Source organism: Cyphomyrmex costatus, unplaced genomic scaffold (assembly GCF_001594065.2).
Source record: "Cyphomyrmex costatus isolate MS0001 unplaced genomic scaffold, Ccosl1.0 scaffold813, whole genome shotgun sequence".
NCBI classification, from domain to species: domain Eukaryota; kingdom Metazoa; phylum Arthropoda; class Insecta; order Hymenoptera; family Formicidae; genus Cyphomyrmex; species Cyphomyrmex costatus.
Genome location: NW_017280390.1, coordinates 6896 through 30153, shown reverse-complemented (window position 1 = coordinate 30153; position 23258 = coordinate 6896). Strand labels below are relative to the sequence as shown.

General features: G+C 35.0%; 1 protein-coding gene across 3 annotated transcripts; it reads right to left on the bottom strand.

Annotated features, from left to right (window-relative positions):
• Positions 1-16391: 16391 nt before the first annotated feature.
• On the bottom strand, positions 16392-23046 carry LOC108781417 (lysine-specific demethylase phf2). 3 transcript variants are annotated; one of them, XM_018549366.1, is made up of 13 exons: positions 22906-23046; positions 22399-22484; positions 21896-22174; positions 21608-21749; positions 20947-21396; positions 20650-20851; positions 19736-20565; positions 19613-19663; positions 17891-18081; positions 17615-17817; positions 17305-17352; positions 16744-16921; positions 16392-16618 (listed from the first exon to the last, which is right to left on the bottom strand). In XM_018549366.1, the coding sequence occupies exons 1-13, from the start codon at positions 23031-23033 to the stop codon at positions 16539-16541; spliced, it is 2868 nt and encodes a 955-aa protein (XP_018404868.1). In that variant the 5' UTR covers positions 23034-23046; the 3' UTR covers positions 16392-16538. The 3 variants fall into 3 exon arrangements, with proteins under 3 accessions (XP_018404868.1, XP_018404869.1, XP_018404870.1); XM_018549367.1 differs by having other exon boundaries at positions 17891-18072; XM_018549368.1 differs by lacking the exon at positions 17305-17352.
• Positions 23047-23258: the final 212 nt, after the last annotated feature.

Here is a 23258-nt window from a genome sequence, read left to right as displayed (position 1 = left end):
TGAAGCGCTGCTGAGCAAGTGTGTGTCCCATCGATGCAAATAAGTAGTAATCGGACGGAGCCAAGTCTGGTGAGTAAGCCGCAAGCGAAAGTATTTCCCAACCAAACGCCTCAATCGTTTCCTTGACCTGTAGTTTTGCTGTGTGTGATGGTACGTTATCATGAAGCAAAATCACTTTGTGTTGCCTTTTTTGATATTCCGATCGTTTTTCACGCAAAGCTTGATTCAAATTGATCATTTGTTGTCGGTAGCGTTCAGTATTAACGGTTTCGCCAGGTTTTAGCAGCTCATAATAGATCACACCTTTCTGATTCCACCAAACACAGAGCATTGTCTTCCGTCCATAGCGATTTCACCTTGCAGTCGATGTCGATGGTTCGCTTGGAGTTACCCATGATCTTTTACGCTTAGGATTCTCAAAATATATCCACTTTTCATCACCAGTCACAATTCAATGGAAAAATGACTTTCTTTTGTACCTGGCGAGCAGCATTTCGCAAGTGGTTTTTCTGTTTTCCTCTTTCATTCAGTTCATGTAAAATCCATTTTCCCATCTTCTGGATCTTTCCCATAGATTTCAAATGTATGGAGACGGCTTCTCGTGTCACATTCAATTGATCCGCGAGTTGTTGTTGAGTTTGAGCGTCATCCTCATCCAACAATGCTTGCAATTCGCTGTCTTCAAACTTTTTCAGTGGTTTTCCACGTTCTCCGTTTTTCACGTCAAAATCGCCACTTTTGAATTTTTTAAACCACTCAGAGCAATGTGATTTACCAAGAGCATGCTCATCGTAAGCTTCGAAAAGCATTCGATGCGATTCTGCAGCAGTTTTCTACAAATGGTAACAAGAAAATCAATGCTGTCCGCAAATCGTAGTTTCTAGGCAAAAAATTCGACATGTTCAACGCTATTACAAACTATACTGTTGTATGAAACTTGTATTGTTGTGACAGAGAGAAACCTGAGAGAGGACATGACGGCCTAAAACCTGTAACCGCAAAATGCTGCCGCGCTCTACTGCCCTCTGAAGAAGTAGATGTAAACTACACACAATATCCATCTTTTTACGGCACTCCTGATGGAAATAAATCACTGAAACCGTTAAAATCTCTATTAATTTGATAGATTTAAGTTATTTTAACGATTTCAGCGATTTATTTCCACCAGGAGTGCCGTAAAAAGATAAATATTGTTATGTAGTTTACATCCACTTCTTCAGAGGGCAGTAGTGCGCGGCAGCATTTTGCCGTGTTTTGCGATTACACGGTTTTAGGCCGTCATGTCCTCTCTCAGGTTTCTCTCTGGTTGTGAGTTGAAAATCTTTGTCAGATGTCAGAACAAGGAAATGGCGTCAATGACGCGGTCTGACAGCAACTACATTGACAGCTATGGCCATCTATTGGTAAATTCCGGTTTCATATTTACATACCTGGTATAATAGAGAAAAGGCCCTTTTCTCTGAGGGACAATATACAGGACTGACCCTCGCATTCTGCTACCCTCTCGACTGCGTTCTTACGTAAGAGGTCGGAGATCTCCTGGGAACAACCTGCTTGTCGAGCTAGGATAGTTGACTTAAAAGTTCCCTGAGCTGAAGGGGCGGCTGCTGCGCGAATGGGAGCCTGTATTCCTTGATAGCCAAGTATAGAATTAACTGTAACTGTGAGGCATCATATGTTGGTAAAACGAATAGATGCTTAAAAACGCATATATCAGAGCACAGAAATCATATTAATAGAAACACGAACCAGACTTCGGTTATTACTGATTATAGATTGGAACTATCCTATGATTTTAATTGAAAAAATGTGAAAATTTTGGACGAGGAAACAATTTTAAACAAGATACTTTTATCAGAGATGATGTACAAAAACAGAAACGAGGATTAAATTTACAAAATAGTACTTTATCGTTAGACCCGCTATATGATAATTTATTTACGAGAACATAGTGCTTCCTCCTTTAATTGTCTCGATTTATTTTTCTCTCGACACTTGTCTCGTTAAAATTTTCATTTCGTGTCCATCGTTTGTAGTCCAATCGTCAGAGATTTGACCTGGAAAAACGCCACGAATAAGCTGGATTTTGCTGTGAATGTTAATTTTGGGACCCGAAAAAAGATGCAAAAAAGTTTGCCACTCCTACCCCCGGGCTTCCCCCTAAAACCCCCCCTCGTAGGGGGGAAAAAATGGAAAACATCGATTTCCCAAGAATCTGTACGCCGTAGAAAAAAAATGTTTCAAACAAGAAATGTAGCTGAGATAATTTTGAACAAAAATGTTTCTTAACACTTTTTGTGTAGAATGAACCGTTCTCTCAGAAACAACGCTTGAAGCGACCGGTGATTTTGAATGTCAGTTACGCGCGCGATCAAACAAACGATCTCACGTCACGGGAAATGCTTCCACGAAGACGGCATTGGGTGGAATTTGTAGCTGAAGATGTGTAGTTTTTGAACACGTACTTATGAAATCGAAAAGAAGCATTTCCCGTGACGTGAGATCGTTTGTAATGTGAAAGTTTAAATTCAGCGTTTTTTAGGCATATTTCAAATGCCACATATTTGTTGCCAAAACTCAAAATCGAAATTTCATGTTATAGGTTTTGAAGTTTAGGCTCTAACAATGGAAATTCCACAGCGTCCGGTCAATGGAAGTGACTAAATTTTATTGATCTCATGAGAATCGTAAAAAATGGCAAAAATCGCGCAACGTTTATTTATTTAACAGCTTTATAGAAACTGACTTCATTTGCGGCAAAATGCAAAAATTGCATACGAAAGCTGCACTCTTCATCTTTAAAATGCATTTTGATTTTTGTCGATAGGATACTGATCAAAAGATATCGAATTTTTACCGTCGAGTTGATAGAAATTTTATTTAAAAAATTGATTTCGCGCGCGTAACTGACATTCAAAATCACCGGTCGCTTCAAGCGTTGTTTCTGAGAGAACGGTTCATTTTACACAAAAAGTGCTAAGGAACATTTTTGTTCAAAATTATCTCAGCTACATTTCTTGTTTGAAACATTTTTTTCTACGGCGTACAGATTCTTGGGAAATCGATGTTTTCCATTTTTCCCCCCTACGAGGGGGGATTTTAGGAGGAAGCCCGGGGGGTAGGAGTGGCAAACTTTTTTGCATCTTTTTTGGGGTCCAAAAATTGACATTCACAGCAAAATTCAGCTTGTTCGTATGATTTTTCCAGGTTGAGTGGCATTTTCGTCTCTGACGACTGGACTATTGAACCATCAACTTATATTTTTCTGATAATTATGTAAGTTTGAAATTATATTATAATAATATTGAAAATTTTTTATTTATATCTTTTGATATATTTGTCTGAAAAAATTTTTTTGTTTAAATAGTAAATAGGACAATTAAATAAATTTTGGTTTTTGGATGGTTCTCTCGACTCACTATTTCTTCACCGTAAGTTAAAAAATTTTTTTTCAATATGACACTGTAACTATTCATTTAATTAACAAAAAATAATTTATATTTTAATTCATATAGCAAAACGGACATTTTGATGTGTAGTGAGTGAACAAACATAACGTATTGACCATCTTTGTATATAATTTAATCATCGTCAATTTCTATTCAACTTTGTACTAAAGAGGACTCGAACCTAGTGTCGAAATGTTTACATTTATATATATTTAAATATATGCTATTAATTCACACAAACAACCTATGACGGCTCTCATTGGCAATAATTTGTTAGTTGGATTTATTCTTTTGAAGCCTAACTCTCTGTTAAATTTATTATTGAAATAACGAAAATGATACGCAAAAATAAGAAGTTAGTAAAACTGCCTGATTAAAATAAAGTTAATGCCTGACTAAAATAAAAAAATATAGCATGTATAAAATGAATAGAAATGAACGATTGTCAACGTGGAATTCGTGAAAAGTTCTAATCTTTAGATCACAGACATCGAGTTGCGTGTTTATCTAATCAATTCGATTTATATTGTATCTAGTTACAAGAAGGGCAAATTAGTCCAAATAAAAAAAGTGAACAAGAGTATTTTGTTATCGTCAACGTCGTTTAAGTTCTACTAAAAAGTTCGTGCCGGTAGTCTCCTCTTGATATAAGTACCAATATTGTCGAATGCGTCGTCATACAATAATCAGTACGTTCCGGAAGAGATAAGTTGGAACTGCAACACGCACTTTTAATACGCTCTCGACCTTCGGCCTGACATTTACAACACGCACGTGATTTGCAAATTCACGAGCGGAAAGAGCAATCCGCGTTGTCAGTGAATACGCAAATGAATCAGTGTCTCGTCTGGCGAAACGTCATCTTATCTTTAATTTGGGAGCAACGGTCTTTATGGATCAGTTTAATGAACGTGGTATGATAATTTTGCGGAAAGGAAATATATAAAAGTTGAGAAAATTTTGTAACAAAATGCAATTCTTTCGCGCACTTTTGTACCTCTCTAAATTCTTTGGAGAATTTCACTTTAAAGAGTAAAAATTTAGACGCAGTCTTGAGAAAAAGTGGCTCAATTTTTTATCTTTAGAATGAGACTTTTCATTTTTTAGAGTAAGATTCACTTTGAAAATTTTAAAGAGTGTGATTAGATTTTAGATAAGATAGAGATTCCCAGAGATGATATTACGAGTTGTGTGTGTCATTAGTTTTAAATTAAGGGAATAGAACATACACGGTTATTGAAAAGCCGCTTGACGTTTAATCTCGAGATATTGCTATTTATAGAACTTAATCCCGTTGAGTAGCTCAAAAGTAGATTACAACGAGCTTATTAAAAACCTTCTCTCTTCTGTGAAAATCATAAAACATAATTCGTTCTTCTTTTGACAAGATTGGCACTGCAATTTACAAACAAACTTATGCGAGAAAAAGAGAATTATAAATATTCTCAATATTACTTCTTCAATCTGTCTCATTCCTCCATCATCTTCCGTCTTCCATTGGCAAGAATTCACCTTCAAAGTTTACATTATAAAATACAATATATCCTTATTATTTATTCATTCATTCAAGTTTATACATACAATATTCATGAAGATATTTCATTCAGAGTCTCCAGACATTCTTTATTCTATAGCCAATTGTTAAAAAAATTTGTTAAAAAGTAAATAAATACGGAAAAAATTTGCTGAAGAATGTAAAAATTAATTTAGGTATAGAACTAAAAATATTTTTTTTAACCAACAAAATAATTATATAGAACGCTCAAATTGGTTGCTAAAATATCAAAACTTTTTATTCACCATGCATAAGATTTCTATGTAACTATTATATTTCAATGGCCCAATAAAATTATTTTCCAGTGTCTAGCTAAATTTTTAGATACATATACTTTAACAAAATCGTTCTTTCATAAACAATAAAAAGGAAAGTTATAAAAAAGTTATTAAAAAATCTTGCAATACACTAGAATTTTGTGTATTAAGTTCTTTTATGCAATTCTGTGCGCAAAGTGTGCCTTCGCGCACTAATTTTAATGTCGAGAAGTTCATTTTACGGGGTTGGTATGCGTGAAGTAGTTAGTCGTGCGCGAAGTGATGAGTCGTGCGCGAAGGCACACCTTGCTCACTGAATTGCATAAAATATCGTAAGCAATTCGTGCGCGACGTTACCGCACTTACATCGAACGCAAGCGCACTCGTCGCCTGCGGCGACTCGTGCGCAGCGTTTGCCACTAGTGCGGTAAAGTTATCTTCGCGCACTTATTGCATAATATACTATTGCTTATCAGATATTTACATAGACTTGTAAAATGTAAACTGTATACACAGGTGTTGTGTATACAGTTTACTACAATCGACTATTGTTTATTCCGACATTCAACAACGTCGAAGTGAAGGCGCACGCGGAACTCTCGTCGGCCAGTTCAGATTATCTCATGACAGCGTAGCGTGACATCACAACATGCAAAAATATATATCATAATACCGTAATGCAGAAAATGTGCCTCTAAAAAAGGGACTGAAAATTGCTGATGCTCTATCGATTAAGCGAAGATTGGCCGATGCAAGCTAAATAATTAACAATTTACATTTTGTAATTCCTATAGCAAACGAGATTCCATTTCCACGTTCATTTTTCTTCTTCTCTTCATTTTTCGATCTTTTCAGATTACGTCTCGAACGTAAGGAGTACGAGAAAGCGCGATTTAAAATATCAACGACTCTAAGAAGCTCCAAAGCGAGAGACATCATTATACAGGGTGCGTCACCAAAATCCGAACAAATCGAACAATTTCTTTAAATAAAATGTTTTTAATAAAAAATTAAATATTACAAAAAATCCTTTTACGTGGCATTTGGGAGATCCCTATAATTATTAGATATATCCTCCATTAGCTTGAATGACGATCTCTATTTTCGGTCTGAAGCGTTCGCACGCACGCTGTAATCTAGCGCTGTCTATTGCCGACGAATGCTGCCTCAGGCTGCGTTCCTTAACTCACTGTCAGTACTGGCAGCACTATAAAGCCTGTTAAACCACAATCCATCACAGTGAGCTACGATAGCACTGCATATGGAATAATGACGTCATACATTTTGTCGTCATTTTCTATTGCGGCTACTGCGGCTAGAAAGACACAGCAGTCACAGCTCGCAGTGCTGAAAGTAACGTTCCGTAACTACCACTTCACTGTACACTGCACTGGCAGGATGTTTGCGAAAATGGAACGCTTGTTCAGCACACTACAGTGATGTCATGCTGCCAGTACTGGCAATTAGTTACGGAACGCAGCCTTAATGGCGGTCCGTAATGACGTCACATTAGAATGCCGAGACTTGTTAGTGACCCTTTCAACTACGCTCCATACGTAGTAGTTCAAAGGATTTAAATCTGGGCTGTTGGGAGGCCAGAATTCCTTGAACCAAAACATATCGACATTGTTTGAGAGCCAATTTTGAATCAAATGACTTGTATGACTGGTGCACCGTCCTGTTGAAAAACATATGGTCTTCCGGAAGCCACAATTTCCATCCACGGCTTCACTACATCCATTAGAGAACGTGCAAATATATACTTCTTTTGTTTCTCCTTTTTTAAAGAAATGTGGTGGCATGACATCACCCTCACTGGACACGACACCTAGCACGTGAACATTGACCGCAAATTTCGTTCTAGCAACAACAGGAACATCTTCGGGGTAGTAGGCGAGCCATCGGTCATTCCTCCGGTTGATTTTGGCATCAACAGTAAAAATGTTTTCGTTAGAAAAGGACCTGATTCGTCCCGATGCTTCGTTTTTCAAGGAACACAATAGAAGATTGTAGCGAGCAACTCGCCTTGTCCTGACAGTCTCAGAGAGCATCTGTCATGTTTTTAATGTGTACGATTTATATCGAAGGTCCTCTTCGGCAATTCGACGCATTGTTGGCTCGCTTACACCAACAATCGATGCTAACTTTTGCAACGATTGCCTTGGGTCATCCGAAATCAACGCTTAAGCCTTTTCAACGACTGCGGAAGTCCTCGCGATGCGTTCTTTCGAGTGACTCTTCCTCGCTGACATACTGAAACGTCCTCATTGGACTATTCTAAAGTCGTAAATTTGGCCACAACATCATAAACGATTGATCTCGGGTATCCAAAAAATCAAATTATTTATCCAAAATTCAAATATATTTTATTGCTGAGCACCCAGCGCGAAGGCCTTCGATGATCGCGGCTCTTCGATTATACGAGTACTCCGCACTTGGTGATCAACATCGCGACCATTTTGAGAATATGACTGTTTACTAGAAACATCAGGCTTTTTCAGAAAACCAACAACATCCTCTGACGGAGGCACAATATAGTGGAAAATTTAAATTGAAATTTGTCCGAATTTTGATGACGCACCCTGTAGGCAACTCCAACTAACATAATATGTTAGCGTACGGTTGATTCAACTGCAGAATCGAAAGCAGATGTCATCACATTCCTAATTAAAACGTAAGTCGTTAGTCATTTTAATGCATCCTTTTTAATGTATTAAACACTACAAAAGTTGTTTTCTGTTTTCACACAAGTGGCATTGAGTCTAAAAGTTACTCTGTAATTCTTTGGAGTGAAATCTCCAAAAGAATGAAAACACTGTGTGTTATCCATGTTTGAAATTTCACTCCAAACAATTCTTGCTGAATAACAGTGGCAGTATTTATCTCTTTGGAGTGAAATTTCACTCTTTTGAAGTGAGATTCACTCCAAAAAATTTAGACAGCATGTAAATATTTTATATCCAAATAACATAGATATCATTACCTACTTGCTTTGATGATGATGTTATCGCATGACAGCACAGGTTTACACTTTCCTCTTTAATGCGAATTATCAAGACTTGGTAAAGCACACTATTTTTCGCGCTAGTGCAGATTGTAGATAAAAATTCAGTTGAATCTTGTCAGAATGAAAAGGAACGTGCACTCGACTAAGATATGACGTCACGAATGAAAATTATCTGAGTTTTAATACAAATGAAAAGCAATTTATATATTGATCAATCGAAGTTTAATCAATCTTTGGTCTCTACCTTAAATCGAAAATTTCGCAACCGTGCGTTTCGACGATGAGCGCCGGAAAATCTACAAGCTGGGGAAGAAAAGAAGCACGTGTCGTCATTGACGTCAGAGTACGTCGCGTGAACGAATGGAGTGAACTTGTCCCCCTCTGCGCGATTTATAGCTACGTTCGTTTCACTTGCACCTTCCGCGCTGACCGCGCTTCGCTCTCTTCCACGGCCCAATTCGCTTCAACTTCAGACTGACACTTATGATCGTTACGCGGAATTTGAACTCATGCTCGTCGATCGCGTCCATCTCTCTCTCCCTCTTCCATTCTTATCGTTCTCATTCTCTCTTTGCAAAACTGCTACATCTTACAATATTGTATATGGACATTATATACGTACCTTGAAAACGTCAAACTCACGCTATGGCGTCGACGAATGCGTTCTCGTTCCCGAAGGAAAATCGCAACCGGGAGGTCGATCACTTCTCACGAAACACAGACTCGTCGCGCGCACAAAAACGATTATCGTTCGCGTTATCGATTCGCCCGCGATTCGTAAGAGATGATGATAAAAGAAGGAGCGCGCGCGCGTTCGCTCGTCGAAGGATTGTCCGCGAAAAACCAAAGCAGCAACGAGACTGCGAGAAAAGCAGACGGGATGACACCACGGCACCGCGAATTAATAGATGGACGGACGGGACGTACGAAGGTAGGTGCCACGCACTCGTTGCACGCTCGGTACGCGAGACATCAACTAACGATCTATACCGCACGGCGGACGGCTGCAGACTGATCGCCGCGACAGCCGCGCATTGCCGCGTAAATACGAAGACGGACACGGAGCCGGTCGCGAAGCGCGCCGACCGTGGCGCGCCTCAAGGATGTTCTATCCCTTGTTTTTTTATAGCAGTGTCTGCGATGAAATTTTATAGGCCTTCTACAATAAGCCATTACCTAAGTTTTAAGTATTAAGTCATAAGAAATTGACCATTCACAGTCGATTATTCTTCTCACATTCGATTGTGATTGGTAAATTTTTTATGATTTGACACTTAATTAAAACTTAAGTAATGGCTTATTGTAGAAGGCCCATTAAAGGCGTAAAACATAGGCTTTAAGTTTTAAGCTGTAAAAAATTCATCAGTCCATAGTCAATTGTTCTCCACACATTCGACTGTGAGTGGTCAATTTCTTATTATTTAAGACTTAAAGCTTCAGTTTTACCCCTAAAGTTTCATTGTAGACGCCGCTTACGGCAGTGCGTAAGATTTAACGAGATAGTAAGGCAAATGTAATATACTAAGAATTACTTGAAAAAATTACTGATTACCTATTCTAAATTTTATTCAAAAGCAATACAAAAAAATAGAGATAATTTACCATCGAATCAAAAATCATTTTAACAAGAAGTAATATTTTTTTAAATTTCTGCTCTAATTGAAATATATGGCAATGTATTATAAAATAATGATAAGAGTCTCAATTTTTTTATATAAACAAGAAGAAGGAAGCACGAAGCAAAACCGATAACGGTCAAAGCTGGATCACAATGCTTATTATAATTATGTGTGAATTTTATATACCGCGTATGTATATAGTTCCCCTATCGCGTGCCGAAATTTTTTCCAGACTTACAACGCAACTCTAAACAACTACCGCGGTAATATGATGAGTCCAGTAGTGGAAACCGGGACGAAACGCCAACTTGTGATGTTCTTGGCAATCTTATTTTTCACAGAGTTTGATTTATCATTACTTTAAATATTACATCGTTAAATTTTAATATATGTCTTTCAACATATTATTAAGATCCAATAAGATGCTATAAGCATCAAAAATTATTAGATTAATTGTCAATTTAAAAAATGTTTCAAATAAAAATGGAACTGTGTCGAGGGGTACACGTTTTAGTCACGTTGTTTTTTTTTCTAAGTGGGGATAGGCGCTAAAAAGATATGAAGGTCATCTCCACTTTTTTAAATGGAATTGTGTAATTTTTTTTAGATAATGTGATTCCTCTAATTATTTTGCATATAAAAGTATTAAGATAGAGATATTAAAAAATCAATAGTGTTTTCGAGATATTTTACACTTCATTTTGGTACATATTGACACAAAATGTTAAATAACTCATAAACTGTTGACTTTTTGATTATCGTACCTTAAGGGGATCCTTAACGGATCTTACACACAGACGATTACGTGTCATTGACACATCACTACATCAATATTTTACTCACGTACGCCACACATATACGTAGATTTTTGTATCGTAATTATGTTTTAATTAGACATTTAAATCTAATTTTAAGAACTCCACGCTGTTTCTTCATGCAAACTACGTGCCTGTGGACTACTATTTCTTAAGTACAGATTGCGCAGCTTTTATATAAAACAAATGTTGTTACGACGTGCAACGACGTGACAGCTCTGGAGCGCCATATTGGACTAAAAAATGGTAAAGAAGAACTCAATTTTGAAATTTTTTATCGTTTTCAGCATAGATTCTACCTCACAGGCACGTATTAATGCGTATACTTTAATTCTGTAAAAGGATTTTCAAATCTATGAATGACAAAAAAAGTATTTACAAATACAAAATTATACGATTTAGTCAGTAATACAAGAGGCTTAAGAATCCCCTTAATACTTTTGTGAACAGAATAATGAGATAAATTAAATAGTGTAAAGAATACACATAGTTGCGTATTTAAAAAATTATCCATTTTGTATACATATTTTTTTTAAAGCAACTATGTGTTTTCTTTACACCATTTGATTTATCTCATTATTCTGTTCAAAAAAGTATTAAGGTACGATAATCAAAAAGTCAACAATTTACGAGTTATTTAACCTTTTGTGTCAATATGTACCAAAATGAAGTGTAAAATATCTCGAAAACTATTGGTTTTTTGGTATCTCTACCTTAATACTTTTATATGTAAAATAATTAGAGAAATCACGTTATCTAAAAAAACTACACAATTCCATTTAAAAAAGTGGAGGTAACCTTCATATCTTTTTAGCGCCTCCACTTAGAAAAAAACAACGTGACTAAAACGTGTCCCTCTCGACACCGTTCCATTTTTATTTGAAACATTTTTGTCTATTGGATTTAGTTTTCGAGATAATCAGCTGGAAAGTTTTCAAATAAACACCCTGTATGTAAGTACTTTATAAAAATTTGAGAATATTTAATACTTAAAAATTTTTAGACCAAAATGTTAAAAGACTCACAACAGCTATCGTAGATCGCTTCTGCACGAGATGTTTAAAAAAAACTTACAATTGATATTTGACGAGAAATGCGATTTCCCATAAAGAAACCTCCACAATACTTGAAATGAAACATATAATTGGATCCAGGGAGATATTCCAGGGTAGGGAGTCATGCTGAAAATAGACTGTCAAAATTTTTATAAACTTTCTTGAATAGATATTGAATATTGAATTAATGAACAGAAGAATGAGAGTTGAAGATAGGTGAAACTACATGGACGAATTTAACATTACTCTTTTGATTTGCTTCTGTAAAAGAATCTACTAAAAAATCTTAGGTCTGTTTTCTATAGCTGAACTAATATATACTTTTGAAACTTTTTTAATATACACTTAAAATAAAATAGATATACATTTTATATTTATTAGTAAAAGAGCAAGAAAATTCTAATGTAGAAATAAAAAACAGACCTATTATATCAAGTGGGAATTAATTAGATATGATTCAAATTTGTATGTGTGTGTGTGTGTGTATATATATGTGTGCGTGCGTGCGTGCGTGCGTGCGTGCGTGCGTGTGTGTGTGTGTGTGTGTGTGTGTGCGTGCGTGCGTGTATGTGTGTGTAAGAACATCTCTGGAACTTTGAACAAAAACATTAAATGTGTAGCTAAAATGGATTTTAACTTTGCTAACGATAACGTCATTCATGTTCAACATTTGAAAACAACATTTTGAACAAAATGTTGGAATGTAATACATCAATAAAAATAACAAGAAAATACGTAAGAAGAAAAAGGATGAAACATACACTCACATATAAGATTGCAATAAATAAATCCAACATTTTATTCAGCAATAATACGAACAGGATGAAAAAATCTTTCGGCTGCTTTACGACATAATATTTGTAATCGACTTACACAATATACCTCGAGTATTTTTACAAGTCTTTTCTTTTTCGAACGATGCGAATTGTAAAAGATTTGATAAATTCTAAGAGTCGTAAAAAGTCGTAAGGGTGAAGGGCCTTCTACAATAAGCCGTAAGTCACAAATCATAAGTCATAAGCTAGAAATGGACCAATCACAGTCGTTAATTTTTAGTTTCTTACTTCCGATTTATGACTTATGGCTTATTGTAGAAGGCCTATAAGTGTTACTAAAGCGATAGAACGCTGCATTCGCAAGACGATTAATTCATTTGCACCCATGGCAAGATCTTCAAAAATACATTTACTTTTATGTGTTTCACAAACAATAAATGCATGTGAAGGGCAGATGCGTTCTTACCAACGAGGGAATGAGAACAATGACAAATTTTGATTGGAATTAGAAAACCATTTACAAATCTTTAGAACAGTTAAATCACGTTAAATCGAGCGACAATCTTAAACTATTTACACTTAGAATATTGCTACAATAATATTGTACGTGATAATATTACTACGCTTCTACGAGCGACGTAATAGAAGAGCTCGTATCCTGAAAATAAACGTTACTTACTTTCATCCCTGACGTTTATAATATTTCATTATTTTACTTCTGTCGTAAGAACGTATTTACTCTCATCGAACATCGAAAGTCTGCGCGTTATCATCTATAATTTAATGAACACATCTGAAATATCCCGATCTTTTGTGGCGAATATCTACAAATTCATTTCGCCAATCACGTTGACTTTGTCACGGAATTTCTATTGCGCTTAAAGTGCATTTAACGATGTACGAATTACTGGATAGGAACGTACATAATGCTATATCGTTAAAATGTCAATTAAATTTAATGAAAACGCAAGACATTAAATAAAATGTATGACTCACAAAATTCAAGATAAACACTCTGTAAAAAAATATATGTACAGATACATCTATGCATATACATTTACATAATTTTGTAGATTATAATTTTGTAAAACTCGTGTATGGAGCGCGTACACAAATTCTTATAAATTCGTTAAATGCGCTAAATTATAAAAGTAACCGTATATAGCTTGAATTTGCTTTTGAACGCGGGACGAAGCAACGTGTTACTTTTAAGACAACGTGTTACTTTTAAGCAACGTGTTACTTTTAAGACAACGAAAGCGAATATTGCTAAAATTATCCAAAGCATACAGTTTTAAGAAGGCATCGTATATAAATGTCTTTCTATTCTTAGTTTGTATCCAAGCAAAGTATTAGCCTTTCTACCTTTTCTGCAGTAATCTTATACAAAGAATTATAGTAGAATAACAGACACATCATTTCTTTGTATAAAGTTATCACAAAAAAAATAGACATGAAAACAGCAACTGTTTTGCTCTTTTTTTTAGTCTATACGTCATCCATGTGTATTCGATGTGCGTCGTGTAAAAACATTACTGATGCACCAGTATTAAGAATTTGTAGTACACGTCAGACGTGTATAAGTCTCAAGTATAATTGTTTACCACACGTTTAAGCAACTTATAAATTGCACAGTGTTAATAATAATGAGATAAGTACAACTTGTAATGCTTATCACAATCTGTATTAGTAGAAATTATAAATAAAAATTCTATTAATATATTACTAGAATAAATCTCCATCTTCCGACGTTACAAGTCTGTAAAACATCTAACTTCGGGGTTAATTTTAATGTACGCGAAAGTTGTTAAATAAAGAAACACCTCTTTTCAAGATTTTCTTTGTTTTTTTCGACGAAATTGTCAGTTATTTCCAAAGATCAAACAATTCTAAAGATTTAACTTATTAAGTAGAAAGGATCCACGATTACAAATAAAATTCATGTTTAGGGAACTATAGGGCTCTTTCAGGATTTTACATTTTTATGTATGTCTCGTATTTTGTATCATAGGAAACAGGTACGTGTGTATTAGGTAACTCAATTTCCTGTGCGATACAACAAACGATAATATCCTTTACGCTTATTTGCTTAGCATTCCATTACAATCAAAATATATCTTAGCACATACTTATAAGTTATTATACATATAAAATGTTTTCACGCTCTCTCTGGCATCTTATTTTTTTTTATTTACTTTTATAATAAATGTATGAAAAACTAACTCAATATCCTACAGCCTCTCTCTATGAGGTATAAACTAGATGCTAACTGAACTAATATATACAATTAACATCAAACAAATGTAATAAACTATGATATAATAATAATTATATTATAATATAATTATTATTATATCGTAATAATTATATTATAAATTTATTAATATAATGACAATTACAGGCAATTCCCTATAAGCGTGTAATATTATTTAATATTAAGTGATATTTTAGATGTATTTGATAATATATATTAATAAAAATAATAGTATTTAGTATTACTGTAATATTATAATATAAATATAAAAAAAATATAATAATATTTACTTAATTTATAAAACTATTACATATTCAATTTAAGATTGTGTGTAAAGACTAAAAAATGATTTCAGCGCGCAGTTGTATACATGAAATTATACCGAAACATTATTTAAATTTAACCACTAAGATTCAACTTAAACCGATAAGAGCTTGTTATTTGTAAATTCAAATTATGGTTTTACAATAATTAATACTAATAATGATTTCAGTAACGATCCACAAAAACTAAATAAATAATATCTAGTGTTCACATAACATCATCAATAAAATATACTGCAATAATATTAAAAAATATTATATAATATTCTTGGAATATTATATTTTAATTTTTAGTAATATTCATATAACATTCTGAGAATATTGTATACTTATAGGGATTTTGCATTATTTGTAATGTTTTTTTTGTATTTTCTTACAAAAAATTACAAATTATTTATATATTGCTTAAAAAGAAGCATGTGGCAATTGTCATTTTAGATATGAAGACAGTTTTCAATCAGCCCTTAAACGCCTTTTCAGCGTACTCAGCTTTTTTTCTAATATTTTATCTGTTGTTTATAAGTATTCTTTATTAACAAAGATACCTACATCTGTTTAGTATTATTATATTCCTTAAAATTTGATGTTTTGATTAAAAAAACAATTTTTTATAATGTATATTTTTATGAAAGTTTTTTTTTATAAGCAATCGAATTGGATGTGTGTACCATATTACAATGCAGTGTTTAAGGATTTACAAGAATCAATGAAAGATAAAACTACCATTGCAGTTATCGCATACGAAGAAAATATCATGCTATAGTTATATCAAAATGAAGAATTGTATTACAATAATTGGAATTAGAAAATATGCATCAGATAATTGCGCCACGCTTATTGTGTATTCTAAAAAATGCAAAAATATGAACGCATGAGAAATTCTCTGCATTCGTAACAATGGACGGTGAAGTATTTACTTACTACTCCCTAAAAAAAATCTATTGCATTAAAATTAAACCATCGTTAATTTGTTGAATTTACTATTAGTCATAAATTAAATCACGATCTTATTAAAATAATTAAAAGAAAATTATAAGATACAAATTTTCCTGTCAGATTGTTGTCAACTAAATTACTATTATACATTGAGTCATCACATAAAGTACATTAATAAATCTATTATTACAATATAAATATCTTCTTACTGAAATATCGAAATATCAAAAGTTGTTCTATTTTATATATGTATATATATTTTATGTGTATATATATATATATATATATTTGCCTAAAATTAATACAACGTAATAAATATAAGTTTTTCTTAGAAAACGACGCTGACTTTAGGACTAATTCGCTTTTGTAAGGTGCGTATCACCTTAATGAAAAATTTCTTATATTTACATAGTAATGTACAACTATATGATTTTATACACAAATGAAGAATGACGTAATGCTTTCTTCTTCTTTAATAATATTTATTTTATTCTAATGCATCATTTTATGAAGTTTTAGGATCTTCCCCAAACGTTGTTTTGCCGTTTTCATACCCTTCTTCGGTTTTCGTTCTGAAAATTTAAGAAATTTCCATTTTTCTTCACACACATAATTATTAATCAATTATAAACTATAAAACTGCTAATATTTAAATAAAAAAGGAAATGTACAAGTAATTAAAATATTGGTATTTTACCAGCTGGAACAGGTGCTGCGAGTTTGGCTTTAACATCTTTAAGTCTGTTGGGACTTGTCAGTATTGACCCGAATCCGGTCGATTTTACAACATTTTCAGAAACTGCAGTAGATGTTCCTACTGCAGGAACTACAGGATTCTTTTGCTTCTTTTTATTATATGTACGTTTGTTGGTACCCTATTATACGCACAAAATGTAATTTACATTATTACTATTAGCCTTTTTTTTATTACAATAACATAATAAAAATGAAAAAAATTGATGAATATAGGAAGGAAGATATGTAGAGTATCACCAAGAATAGAGAAACTTTTATATTATATATTTCTAGTCCAATCTGTAGATTAATGATGACAGATTACAGCTGGCGGTCACTACATATGTGCAGTGAAAAAAAAGCAAATATTAAGTAAATGGCAACTAAAACAACAAAGATAAAAATTGCAAATCAAGAACTATAATTGGAGCAAAATTGTAATGGTAATATATACTGGAAAGCTAAAAAAAAGTACAGTACTACAGAATTTTATATCAAGTTGCAGAGATCGAAATATGCCTACCAATTTCTTCTTGGTAACCTTGTCCATGTCGTTATCCAGGTATTCATCCTATGTGAAATGTATATGCAAGAAACATGGAATTATGGTACTTAAGAAAAGTTGTGAGTAATAAAATATTTATTATAAATGACTAAAATTATAAAAAAGTATTACACATCAGATAGATTCCGCATAAATATTAATGAGCATTAATTATTAATATTGGTCTGGTAATGATTAGGAAATGTAATGCATTATATACTTATTGGTATTTTGTGAAATGATTATGTGCAAAATAAAGTAATATTGTATAAGACAACAATTTTCTTACCGATTGCTTTGCTCGCTTCGCCGCAGCCGCTTCCAGACCCTTTTCCACAGAAGTTTTCTTCGCTCCTTCCCGTGCTGGTCGATTCGTTTTCGGTAAAAGAGGGCCTACTCTAGCTTTTGGATTCCACGCTTCGTCGATTTGACTCTTTGCTTTAGGCTTAAAGATATAATCTTCCTCGTCAGAAGCATCTAAAGCTGGATAAACTGCGAATAATACAAATTTAATAGTTGTATTGTAATAAAAATATATGACATTCTGTTTATATTATATACATACTAAAATCGTCGTCTTGATGAACTTTATCGATATTTTCTATCAACTGATCGTCATCATCATCATCATTTTGTTGGCTCTTAACAGATCTCTTTGACGATTTCGTAGAACTACTCGTCGTCGAGTAACTTTGCTGGCTGAACGACAACATTCCGGCGATCGCCTCCCGTGTGGACGGTGACGCCCTGTCAGAACTGACCGTTTTCAATTTATAAATACTAAGACATCAAGAAATCAAATTCATTCCTTTGTGCGATTTAAAACTACAAAAATCTTAAGCATTAAAAAAATTGAACACTTGCATGCTTGAAAAAGAATCTTATCCTATCTGCATTCATCCTATATTAATTCAATCTCATTCGAGATTATTTTAAATAAAATTAAAGGTTTCCACACATTCCTTATGGAAAATGGATCTCAGTGGATTTGGCTGAAACGTTGGTAATTTATAGATTAGGTGATCTTGATAAAAGGTTGTCATTGCACCAACTCGATTTATTGAGCCGTTTGACCTCTAGAGATCATTGAATGTAGGAAATAGATCACTGCTGCTGCCATTGTGTGTGTGTGTGTGTGTGTGTGTGTGTGTGTGTGTGTGTGTGTGTGTGTGTGTGCGTGCGTGCGTGCGTGCGTGCGTGCGTGCGTGCGTGCGTGTAGGCAATTGTCAATCAGTTCCTCCCTTCCCTCATCCCTACCACTCCCTCCTCTCCCACCAATTCCTCTTCCTCTACGCCCCTCCCTTACCCACTCCTCCCTCCTGCACTTTCTCTACATAATCTTTACTGTTGGCATTTATCAAATCCATTTGGTACCATCGTACATACAGAACAAGACTACAAAGAGAGGAGTCGGGAGAATTCCAGCTTGAAATGTTGAGAGACGCACAGAAAATACCTCAACCTGGTTTAGCATAAAGGTCAGAGTGTACTGTCGATTTTGCAATGCAACGAAATATTAATTATGGCACCCGATTTGCAAATGTAATAGTAGCCTTAAATGGGAGGGTCCTGAACATCCATCTCATCATCCATATCATAATCGTGTGTCAGTCAGTATACCCATAATTAATATTTTGTTGTATTGCGAAATCGAGAGTACACTCTAACCCTTATTAAACCAGATTGAGATATTCTCTGTACACTCCTCAACATTTCAAGCTGGAATTCCTCCGATTCTCCTCTTTGTAGCTTATCCTGTAGGTACGATGATGACAAATGGTTTTGGTAAATGCCAGCAGTAAAGATCGTAGGAAGAGAATGTGTGCATGGGGATGGAGGAATGGATAAGTGGGAGGAAATGAGGATTGGTGAGAGAACGGTGGAGATGAGGAAAGGGAGAAACTGATTGACAATTGTCCACACGCGCGCGCGCGCGCGCGCGGTAGCAACGGCTATTTCCTACATTCGATGACCTCTAGAGGTCAAACAGCTTAATAAATTGAGTTGATGCAATGACAACTTTTCATCAGGATCATATAATCTATAAATTACCAAAGTTTCAGCCAAATGCATGTGGATTCATTTTCCATAAGGAACGTGCGGGATCCTTTAAAGACGTTTGTAAAGTATAATAATTAAGTTACATTAATCAGTTATTTTAAAGTTTATCGAAACTTTTCATTAATCGTGCCTCGGAGAGATTAATCGAGAAAGTTTCGAGATGTATGACAATTAACTGACGAAATATAAAACACGAAGATCAGAATTCCACGATGAATTAACTTACCCAGTGGGCGGCGGCATATGTTGACTGTACTGTGGAATCGTAGTCGATGGTCTAAAATTATTTTTCGTTACAGCCATAAATTATAATTCAATGCCAACAATACGAATCTGAATTTATACGTACGTGACATCAACCCTTGGAGTGCTATTTCCAAGAGTGTACGCTGACGCTTTCAACAATTCTTCTATGCCATTCTTCGGTGTATTACTTAACACATCGACGTCGCCGTCGTAGTCACGCTTCAGTCGTTTCGATCTCGGTGTCCGTTTCCGTTTCTGTGACTCATCTATCACAAGACCGTAATCACTTTCGTTGCTACCGTCGTGAAAATCATACACGGACGACGTTTGATTCCACGACAGGGATTCCTTCGTTGTCTCGAAGGAGCCAGTCATAATATTACTACCGTAAACATTTATATTGTCGTTTGTACTTCTGACAACCTCGTTATTGCCGAGCTTAAATCTAATTACGGTAGGACTCTGTTTTCCTGGCTTAGATAATTGCCGTTTATTACTGTTGGCGGATTTTTCCGTCACGGGTGTTTTAACTAAAGGACACATGATCGGTTTCGGTAATGTAAGCTTTAATGTGAGCGGTTTTGATGATTGTTGAATCAATGCAGGTTCCATTTTGTTCGTTTCCTTTAACATCATTTTATTTGTTTCTTTTAACATCGATTTATTCGTTTCTTTTAATGTCGCTTTGTTCGTTTCCTTTAATGTGGCTTTATTCGTTTTAAAAGCGTTATCAGCCATCCTGTCAGCATAATCGAAGTCTACGAAATCTTTATTCAATGGCTTTCTCTTTTTTCGTTTACTCTCGCGTTCTGGTTTTGGCGGATTTAGAGATATTAAGTATCGTTCTGCATGCCGTATCTCTTTACTAAGATCTTTCAGTAATTTCTGACTATTTATTGTGTGTGGTATTTGACCACGGCTAGTCATGCTGTACTAAAATTATATATATTAACTTTTATTTTAGGAGTTTTTTTTATATTTTTTAATTAGAATCGTATATAAACATTCTTAACTTACATCCTTATCTGTGTTCCATTGTTTGAGGATCCCAAGCAATGCCTTCACGCCTTGTAAAAAATATGGCGGACATTTCTTGCCCTCATTATTCAATTCTTTCAATTCTTTTAACAATTTCTTAGCTGCGAACCAATTAATTGTCTCAAATCCAGGATATTGAAATTTTGCTGGAGTCTTCATCTTTCTCTCTAATTCGTATATTCTACAAAATGGCATAAACATTATTGTAAAATAAATAATGAATTAATTTAATGGACTGATTTACAATTGTTTTGGAATCAAGTTTTCTCTACTCACTGTATTTGCATCTGAATGTTGAGACTGTGCACAAAATTTCCACCAAAAACTAAAGAATCCACCGGTGTGAGTACCGCGTGTATCCAGCCTGTAGGGATCATCATCGTCTGACCTTGTTTAAGCACACACTTGTAACATGCATCGGCCTGATCTCCAAAGAAAGTTTCGCTCTGTGTCGAACTACACATCCATTGTTGATACAATTGTAAATTCGCTGGCGTCGGTTTGACGAGATAAAATACTTTTTCACCACGCAACACATGATACCACACAGACGTGCCGCCAAAATCAATATGAAAATCTGTGAAACTATCTTTGACACCCATTAGGCAATATTTTTGTACTTCCGGTCGTTTTATATCATGATCCTCAGACCAATCGCGTGGCCATGCTGAATTAACCCAATCGAGCTTCCGTGCAATGTACGGTGCTTCAACCAATGACGAAAGACTACAATTGTTTTATCAAATTATACACATATATCTAACAAAAACAATCTACAAAGCTATATACAAGGTGCGTTCCACTTGACGCTCACAACGCTCATGGAATCATTTCATCCTTGTTGTTTATTAAATGTTAACAAGGATAAATAACGCTCGCAAGCGTTGTGAACGCCAAGTGGAACGCACCTACAATAAGACAATGAATATTGATATACCCAGTGTTAGTAAATTCAAGACTTATGACATTAAATACTCTTATTCGGGAAGAAGAGTTGTAATATTCTACAAAGTCTCTTAATTTCATACGTAAGTTACTTTGGCTTGTAACATCAATAACATCTATGTCTCGATCAGCACCTGAAAATAATATAAATTGTGTAAGTTTATATGAGATAAAATACATAATTATATAAGATAAAAATATATAAAATAACAAATTTATTATAAAAAACAAATAATTATAAGGTATCAATTATTCCAAGCTACTTTTATATTTATCTTACCTATGTAAGTTTCGGCATCGCAGACACTAAAAGTGGGAGGTGGTACAACCATGTCAAGTCCATCTTTTCCATCAATAATGATAGGAGTTTCAAAGCCATTACTTTGTAAATATTGAAAAGTCAATTGATGTCCTTTTACATGTTTCACAACTTCATCGGCTTTGGGAAAATGTCTAGACTTCAACTCTCGTATGAATACTGCAGTTCCAGTTTGAACTGGTTTTACACTTGCATCGAGTTCAGTATAATCATGTCTATGATAATTTGTTCTAATTTTCACTATAAAATAGAATGAACATTAAAGACAACAAATTTTGTACATATGCTCTCTAAATTCTTTAGAGTAAAATCTCATTCGAAAGAATAAAAATTGAGCTACTCTTAAAAAAAGGTTTAATTTTCAATCTTTAAAAACAAGATTTTATTCTTTAGAGTGACAATTTATTCTAAAAAGTTTCAGAAAATGTAAATATATATAAAACATTGTCAATCAACAGCCTTACGGAGTGATGGGCCACACATGGGCTCGCATCGTGGACAGTGGTACTTGTCAAGATCTGTGGTCACATATTCTTTCAAATTCACGCACCTACAATGAAACAATAACATAACACTGTACAGACTACAGAAGGAAAGGTTACAACACATGACGCAAAGGCTACAAATCGTAGGTGCACATAGATCAGCACTTTAATCGAGTGAGGCAAGTCCTGTCAGTGCTTAGACCGTTGTCGCCACGTCGCGTGTATGTACATTGACAAACGCCAAGTACGAATTGGCATGCGACACAGGTTATGTTAACGTCAACAAAAACATATAGTTCGCAGTATTCGCAGTGCGACACCGGCGAGACTGCGTTGCATTGACAATTACAAGCGGATATTCGCGAACACGCGAGTGATTCCGCGTGGAAAGTCCATTGGACCGTCTGCGAAAAATCGCGGGAGAAAAAACGTCGTCTTTCAAGCGCGCACCACGACGTACATCCCGATGTGCAAGCGAACGCTTACCCGCCATGGTACCACTCCTTGCATACATCGCACTGTATCATAAATTGCGGGGGATCGTACGAACGACCGCAGAAACAGTACGAATCTGACGTCTCCATTTCCTCGTCGGTCACCAGCATCGAGTACATCTCTCGTGGCACAGTTCCGTCGACAACGGAGGTGGCATGGTACGAGCAAACAGCGTCGGGGCGTCGCGTCGCGCAAAAAGAAATGGCGCCTGCTGGGAAATCGAGCCAATCGGTGTTTCACATTTAAATATAGGCGCGAAGTTGAAACGCGAGATTCGTTGGTTTATCTAAGCGATTACTTTGCAGCTGAATTCTTTGCATTGTTGGTCCTGTCGCGCAGGGATT

Excerpts from the sequence above, each read along its gene's own strand:
- LOC108781417 (XM_018549366.1), bottom strand. The coding sequence starts at position 23,033 with ATGTACTCGATGCTGGTGACCGACGAGGAAATGGAGACGTCAGATTCG. Across the intron at positions 21,397-21,607 it reads CTTGAATTTACTAACACTGG|TCTTTCGTCATTGGTTGAAG; the intron begins GTATATCAATAT and ends AAACAATTGTAG. Across the intron at positions 17,353-17,614 it reads CGAAGCGAGCAAAGCAATCG|GATGAATACCTGGATAACGA; the intron begins GTAAGAAAATTG and ends CATTTCACATAG.